The sequence below is a fragment of the Poecile atricapillus genome, assembly GCF_030490865.1.
Source record: "Poecile atricapillus isolate bPoeAtr1 chromosome 36 unlocalized genomic scaffold, bPoeAtr1.hap1 SUPER_36_unloc_1, whole genome shotgun sequence".
Classification (NCBI taxonomy): domain Eukaryota; kingdom Metazoa; phylum Chordata; class Aves; order Passeriformes; family Paridae; genus Poecile; species Poecile atricapillus.
The window spans coordinates 66,781-75,213 of NW_026708990.1; the positions used below are offsets into that span (position 1 = coordinate 66,781).

The following is an 8,433-nucleotide window of genomic DNA, read 5'->3' on the forward strand; positions in this document are numbered from 1 at the left end:
CACTCAGACACTGGGGACCCCCCTGGGGTCACTCTTTGGTCACTCTGGGGGTCACTCAGACATTGGGGACCCCCCTGGGGTCACTCTGGGGACACCGGGGACACCCCAATGGTCAACCTGGACGCCCCTGTGGTCACTTTGGGGGTCACTTTGGGGGTCACTTGGACATTGGGGACACTCCTGGGGTCACTTTGGGGTCACTTTGGGGTCACTCTGGGGTCACTTTGGAGTAACTCTGGGGTCACTTTGGGGTCACTCTGGGGGTCACTTGGACATTGGGGACCCCCCTGGGGTCACTTTGGGGTCACTCTGTGGTCACTCTGTGGTCACTCTGTGGTCACCCTGTGGTCACTGTGGTCACTCTGTGGTCACTCTGTGGTCACCCTGTGGTCACTCTGTGGTCACTCTGTGGTCACTGTGGTCACTCTGTGGTCACTCTGTGGTCACTCAGTGTGGGGGTGGCCTCAGTGACCTCTGTCCTCTCCCCTCCGGCCAGGTCGGCGCCCTCGGCCCCCGCCGCCCCTCCCCCCGCCGCGGGCGAAGGGGGGGGACCCCCCGCCCCTCCCCCCAACCTGACCAGCAACCGGCGGCTGCAGCAGACCCAGGCCCAAGTGGATGAGGTGGGGGAGGGGCGGGGGGAGGGGCAGCGGGGGGGGGTGGGGTGTGGTCACTCGGGGTGTGGTCAGTTTGGGGTGTGGTCACTCAGGGTGTGGTCAGTGGGTGTGGTCAGTGGTCAGTGGGTGTGGTCACTCAGGGTGTGGTCAGTTGGGTGTGGCCACTTGGGGTGTGGTCACTCAGGGTGTGGTCAGTTTGGAATGTGGTCAGTGGGTGTGGTCAGTGGTCAGTTTGGGTGTGGTCATTGTGTGGTCAGTGGTCAGTGGGTGTGGTCACTTGGGGTGTGGTCAGTGGGTGTGGTCATTGTGTGGTCAGTGGTCAGTGGGTGTGGTCAGTGGGTGTGGTCACTTGGGGTGTGGTCAGTGGATGTGGTCAGTGGATGTGGCCAGTTTGGGTGTGGTCAGTGGGTGTGGTCACTCGGGGTATGGTCAGTTTGGGTGTGGTCAGTGGGTGTGGTCACTCGGGGTGTGGTCAGTTTGGGTGTGGTCAGTGGGTGTGGTCAGGGTGTGGTCACTCAGGGTGTGGTCAGTTGGGTGTGGCCACTTGGGGTGTGGTCACTCAGGGTGTGGTCAGTTTGGAATGTGGTCAGTGGGTGTGGTCAGTGGTCAGTTTGGGTGTGGTCATTTGGGGGTGTGGTCAGTTTGGGTGTGGTCATTTGGGGGTGTGGTCAGTTTGGGTGTGGTCAGTTGGGTGTGGTCACTTGGGTGTGGTCACTTGGGGTGTGGTCAGTGGTCAGTGGGTGTGGTCAGTGGGTGTGGTCACTCCGGGTGTGGTCAGTTTGGGTGTGGTCACTCCGGGTGTGGTCAGTGCTCAGTGGGTGTGGTCAGTGGGTGTGGTCAGTGGTCAATTTGGGTGTGGTCATTTGGGGGTGTGGTCAGTGGGTGTGGTCAGTGGGTGTGGTCAGTTTGGGTGTGGTCAGTGGGTGTGGTCAGTGGGTGTGGTCACTCAGGGTGTGGTCAGTGGTCAGTGGGTGTGGTCAGTGGGTGTGGTCACTCTGGGTGTGGTCAGTTGGGTGTGGTCAGTGGTCAGTTGGGTGTGGTCAGTGGGTGTGGTCAGTGGGTGTGGTCACTCGGGGTGTGGTCAGTGGGTGTGGTCAGTGGTCAGTGGGTGTGGTCACTTGGGGTGTGGTCAGTGGTCAGTTGGGTGTGGTCATTTGGGACACGGGGAGGGGCCAATCCTGGGTGTGGTCACTCAGGGTGTGGTCAGTGGGTGTGGTCAGTTTGGGGTGTGGTCACTCAGGGCGTGGCTCACATGGGCGTGGTCACCGTGTGGGCGTGGCCAAGGGAGGCTGGGGAGGGTCATCAGTGACCTTTGACCCCGGGGGTGGCCTGGGCTTGGTGTGGTCACTCAGAGGGGGTGTGGTCAGTTTGGGTGGCTTTTATTGAGTCCTGAGTGCTCCTGGTCACTCTTGAGCCACTCTGGCCACTGACCCCTGACCCCTGGCTCTGACCAGGCCTGGCCATGGTCACTCATGGCTTTGGTCACTCATGGCTGTGGTCACTCAGAGCTGTGGTCACTCAGAGCTGTGGTCACTCATGGCTGTGGTCACTCAGAGCTGTGGTCACTCAGAGCTGTGGTCACTCATGGCTGTGGTTACTCAGAGCTGTGGTCACTCAGAGCTGTGGTCACTCATGGCTGTGGTTACTCAGAGCTGTGGTCACTCAGAGCTGTGGTCACTCATGGCTGTGGTTACTCAGAGCTGTGGTCACTTGTTTCTCACTGACCACTGACCCCTGGCTGTGAGTGACCGTCCCTGCCCCTGTGGTCACTCATTTCTCATTGACCCCTGACCCCTGACCATGAGTGACCGTCCCTGCCCCCGTGGTCACTCTGGTCGCTGCGGCTGCTGCCCACTGACCATGAGTGATCACCCCTGCCCCCTGTGGTCACTCCAAGCTCTCCAGCCACTGACCCCTGACCATGAGTGACCATCACAGAGCCCTGTGGTCACTCTGGTCCCTCCAGCCGCTGGCCACTGACCATGAGTGACCGTCCCTGCCCCTGTGGTCACTCATTTCTCACTGACCCCTGACCGTGAGTGACCATCCCTGCCCTCTGTGGTCACTGAGAGCCCTCAGACCACTGACCACTGACCTTGAGTGACCACCCCTGCCCCTGTGGTCACTCAGCTCTCACTGACCACTGACCCCTGACCATGAGTGACCATCCCTGCCCCTGTGGTCACTCTGGTGGCTGCGGCTGCTGACCCCTGACCATGAGTGACCGTCCCTGCCCCCGTGGTCACTCTGGTGGCTGCGGCCGCTGTCCACTGACCATGAGTGACCATCCCTGCCCCCGTGGTCACTCTGGTCCCTCCAGCCACTGACACCTGACCATGAGTGACCGTCCCTCCCCCCGTGGTCACTCCGGTGGCTGCGGCCGCTGTCCGCAGGTGGTGGACATCATGCGGGTGAACGTGGACAAGGTGCTGGAGCGGGACCAGAAGTTGTCCGAGCTGGACGATCGGGCGGACGCGCTCCAGGCCGGCGCCTCCCAGTTCGAGACCAGCGCGGCCAAGCTCAAGCGCAAGTACTGGTGGAAGAACCTCAAGGTACGGACCCAAAATGACCTGAAATGGACCCAAAATGGGCTGAAATGGACCCAAAATGGCCCCAAAATGCCCCAAAATGACCGAAAATACTAAAAAATAGCCCCAAAATAGCCCAAAACAGCCCCAAAACAGCCCCCAAATTGTCCCAAGCTCAAGCACAAGTACTGGTGGAAGAACCTCAAGGTACAGACCCAAAATGACCTGAAATGGACTCAAAACGGCCCCAAAATGGCTCCAAATAACCCTAAGACTGCCCAAAATAACCCAAAATAACCCAAACATAGCCCCAAAATAACCCCAAATTGTCCCAAGCTCAAGCGCAAGTTCTGGTGGAAGAACCTCAAGGTACAACCAGACCCAAAATGACCTGAAATGGACCCAAAATGGCCCCAAAATACCCTGAAATTGCCCCAAAATACCCCAGAACGACCAAAACCACTCAAAATAACCCCAAAACTGCCCCCAAATTGTCCCAAGCTCAAGCACAAGTACTGGTGGAAGAACCTCAAGGTACAGACGGACCCAAAATGACCTGAAATGGACCCAAAACGGCCCCAAAATGGCTCCAAATAACCCCAAGACTGTCCAAAATAACCCAAAATAACCCAAACATAGCCCCAAAACAGCCCCCAAATTGTCCCAAGCTCAAGCACAAGTACTGGTGGAAGAACCTCAAGGTACAGACAGACCCAAAATGACCTGAAATGGACCCAAAATACCCTGAAATGGCCCCAAAATGGGCTGGAATGGACCCAAAATGACCAAAAATACTAAAAAATAGCCCCAAAATAGCCCAAAACAGCCCCCAAATTGTCCAAGCTCAAGCGCAAGTTCTGGTGGAAGAACCTCAAGGTACGGACTGACCCAAAATGACCTGAAATGGACCCAAAATGACCTGAAATGGACCCAAAATGGCCCCAAATAACCCCAAAACTGCCCAAAATAACCCAAAATAACCCAAAATAGCCCCAAAACAGCCCCAAAATAACCCCAAATTGTCCCAAGCTCAAGCACAAGTACTGGTGGAAGAACCTCAAGGTACAGACCCAAAATGACCTGAAATGGACCCAAAATGACCTGAAATGGACCCAAAATGGCCCCAAAATGGGCTGGAATGGACCCAAAATGGGCTGGAATGGACCCAAAATGGCCCCAAATAACCCCAAAACTGCCCTAAATAGCCCCAAAACTGCCCCCAAATAGTCCCAAGCTCAAGCGCAAGTACTGGTGGGAAGAACCTCAAGGTACAAACAGACCCGAAATGACCTGAAATGGACCCAAAACGGGCTGGAATGACCCCAAAATGACCTGAAATGGACCCAAAATGGGCTGGAATGGCCCCCCCCCCCCCCCCCCCCCCCCCCCCCCCCACCCAAATGACCGAAAATACTCAAAAATAGCCCACGATAGCCCCGAAATAACCCAAAATAACCCCAAATAACCCCAAATTGTCCCAAGCTCAAGCGCAAGTACTGGTGGAAGAACCTCAAGGTACAAACAGACCCAAAATGACCTGAAATGGACCCAAAATGGGCTGAAATGGACCCAAAATGGCCCCAAAATGGCTCCAAAATACCCTGAAATTGCCCCAAAATACCCCAGAACGACCAAAACCACTAAAAAATAGCCCAAAACAGCCCCAAAACAGCCCCCAAATTGTCCCAAGCTGAAGCGCAAGTACTGGTGGAAGAACCTCAAGGTACAAACAGACCCAAAATGACCTGAAATGGACCCAAAATGACCTGAAATGGACCCAAAATGGGCTGGAATGGACCCAAAATGGGCTGGAATGGACCCAAAATGACCCAAAATAACCCAAAATAGCCCAGAACAGCCTCAAAACTGCCCTAAATAGCCCGAAAACAGCCCCCAAATTGTCCCAAGCTCAAGCGCAAGTACTGGTGGAAGAACCTCAAGGTACAAACTGACCCAAAATGACCTGAAATGGACCCAAAATGGCCTGAAATGGACCCAAAATGGCCCCAAAATGCCCCAAAATGACCAAAAATACTAAAAAATAGCCCCAAAATAGCCCAAAACAGCCCCCAAATTGTCCCAAGCTCAAGTGCAAGTACTGGTGGAAGAACCTCAAGGTACAAACTGACCCAAAATGACCTGAAATGGACCCAAAACGGCCCCAAAATGGGCTGGAATGGCCCCAAAATGACCAAAAATACTAAAAAATAGCCCCAAAATAGCCCAAAACAGCCCCCAAATTGTCCCAAGCTCAAGTGCAAGTACTGGTGGAAGAACCTCAAGGTACAAACTGACCCAAAATGACCTGAAATGGACCCAAAACGGCCCCAAAATGGGCTGGAATGGCCCCAAAATGACCAAAAATACTAAAAAATAGCCCCAAAATAGCCCAAAACAGCCCCAAAACAGCCCCCAAATTGTCCCAAGCTCAAGTGCAAGTACTGGTGGAAGAACCTCAAGGTACAAACTGACCCAAAATGACCTGAAATGGACCCAAAATGACCTGAAATTGACCCAAAATGACCTGAAATGGCCCCAAAATACCCTGAAATGGACCCAAAATGACCTTAAATGGACCCAAAATGGCCCCAAATAACCCCAAAACTGCCCAAAATAACCCAAAATAACCCAAACATAGCCCAAAACAGCCCCAAAATAACCCCAAATTGTCCCAAGCTCAAGTGCAAGTTCTGGTGGAAGAACCTCAAGGTACAAACAGACCCAAAATGACCTGAAATGGACCCAAAATGGGCTGGAATGACCAAAAATACTCAAAAATAGCCCAAGATAGCCCCAAAATAACCCAAAATAACCCCAAATTGTCCCAAGCTCAAGCGCAAGTACTGGTGGAAGAACCTCAAGGTACAGACGGACCCAAAATGACCTGAAATGGACCCAAAACGGCCCCAAAATGGCTCCAAATAACCCCAAAACTGCCCAAGATAGCCCCAAAATAGCCCAAAACAGCCCCAAAACAGCCCCCAAATTGTCCCAAGCTCAAGTGGAAGAACTGGAGGAAGAACCTCAAGGTACAGACAGACCCAAAATGACCTGAAATGGACCCAAAATGGCCCCAAAATGGGCTGGAATGGTCCTGAAATACCCCAAAATAACTGAAAACACTCAAAAATAGCCCCAAATAACCCCAAAACAGCCCAAAATAACCCAAAATCCCCCCAAAATCTCCCAAATTTCCCAGGAAACCCCAAAAATCCGGAATAAAACCCCAAAATCCTCCCCAAAATCCCCCAAAATCCTCCCAAATTCTCCCAGAATCCCCCAAATTCCCCATAAAAAACCCAAAATCCCCCAAAATCCCCCAAATCTTCCCAGAATCCCCCAAATTCCCCATAAAAATCCCAAAATCCCCCAAAACCCCCCCATAACCTCCCAGAATCCCCCAAATTTCCCATAAAAAACCCAAAATCCCCCCAAAATCCTCCCAAAACCTCCCAGAATTCCCCAAATTCCCCAGGAAAACCCCAAAATCCCCCCAAATCCTCCCCAAAATCCTCCCAAAACCTCCCAAAATCCCCCAAATTCCCCATAAAAAACCCAAAATCCCCCAAAAGCCCCCAAAATCCCCCCAAAAATCTCCCAAATTCTCCCAAAATCCTCCCAAATTCCCCATAAAAAATCCAAAATCCCCCAAAACCTCCCAAAATCTCCCAAAATTCCCATAAAAACCCCAAAATCCCCCAAAATCCTCCCCAAAATCCCCCAAAACCTCCCAGAATCTCCCAAATTCCCCATAAAAAAACCAAAATCCCCCAAAATCCTCCCCAAAACCTCCCAAAATCCCCCAAATTTCCCATAAAAAACCCAAATCCCCCCAAAATCCTCCCAAATCCTCCCCAAAATCCCCCAAAATCCCCCCAAAATCCCCCAAATTCCCCATAAAAACCCCAAAATGGGGAACAAAACCCCAAAATCCCCGGAATTCCCCCCAAAACCGCCGCGGTCTCTCCCCGCAGATGATGATCATCCTGGGGGTCATCTGCGCCATCGTCCTCATCATCATCATCGGTGAGTGATTACATATGCAAATGAGCCCCGATATGCAAATTAGGGTGCAAATATGCAAATTGGGAATGGGGGAAAGGGCGGTGCTAAAGAAGCGGGGTGTGGTATGCAAATGAGCGGGGTGTGGTATGCAAATGAGGCGGTGTGGGAGATGCGTGTGCAGTTAATTATGCAAATGAGGGGTGGGTTATGCAAATGTGGTGTTGGGTTATGCAAATGAGGGTGTTGGGTTATGCAAATGAAGGTGGGTTGCGCGAATGAGCGTTCTGTTTATGCAAATGAGGGGCGTGGAATGCAAATGAATGTTTTCATATGCAAATTAGCACCCGTTATGCAAATAGGGGCATAACGGGAGGGTTATGCAAATTAATGGGGCGAGCTAATGAGGGAGATGGGGTATGCAAATTAGCGGGAGATATGCAAATGAGGGTCGGTTATGCAGATTGAGAAGAGAGTGGGACGGGGTGGATGAGTGGGTGGGGCTATGCAAATAAGGCTGGGGGCATAAACATTATGCAAATCATATGCAAATTAGGGCGTAGCAACGTTGTGAATAGAAATGAGGGGGAGTGGGTGGAGCCTTTGCTATGCAAATGAGGAGGTGGAAATATGCAAATGAGAAGCTTTTATATGTAAATGAGGAGGGATGTGGTGAAAATAATATGCAAATGGGGGATGTATGATAATTTTATGTTAATTTTATGCTAATTTTATGCAAATTTCCTCTTCCAGTCTATTTCAGCACCTAACGCCGCCGGCCCCGCCCTGCCAGGCCCCGCCCCCCGCTGGGGCCACGCCCCCTCAAGCCCCTCCCCCCCCCGGACCAACAAACCCCGCCCCCAACGCCGCGGGGGGCGGGGCCACGCCCAAGCCCCGCCCCCACCCCCCCCTTCACCCCCTCAGGGACCCCCAAACCCCTCCCCCACCCCCCCCCCCAAAATTGGGGCTCCACCCCCCAAAATATCAACCCCGCCCCTCCCCCACCCCAAACCCCGCCCCTCCCCCACCCCAAACCCCGCCCATCCCCCACCCCCCTCAATCCCCTCCCCCACCCCAAAATCCCCCCCAAAATCCGGGGGGGGGGTCCCAGAGCACCCCAAAAATGGGGGGAGGGGGGGGAAGCCCCTCCCCCCTCCCCCCCCACGGAGGGAATTTGGGGGCTCCCGGGGGCCCCTCCCCCACCCCAGGGAAGGGTTTTGGGGTTCCCCTCCCCCCCTCTCCCCCCTCCCCTCCCCCACCCCAGAGTTGAGCACAAAGGACCCCCCCAA

At 53.8% G+C, this 8,433-nt stretch overlaps 1 protein-coding gene across 1 annotated transcript; it reads left to right on the forward strand.

Annotated features, from left to right (window-relative positions):
* Nucleotides 1-245: 245 nt before the first annotated feature.
* Nucleotides 246-7,987, forward strand: LOC131574068 (vesicle-associated membrane protein 2; the record flags this gene model as incomplete). Its single annotated transcript, XM_058828453.1, has 4 exons — nucleotides 246-620; nucleotides 3,008-3,166; nucleotides 7,117-7,168; nucleotides 7,898-7,987. Coding segments are annotated over 4 exons (603 nt in total), but the record flags the coding sequence as incomplete, so codon positions are not given.
* Nucleotides 7,988-8,433: the final 446 nt, after the last annotated feature.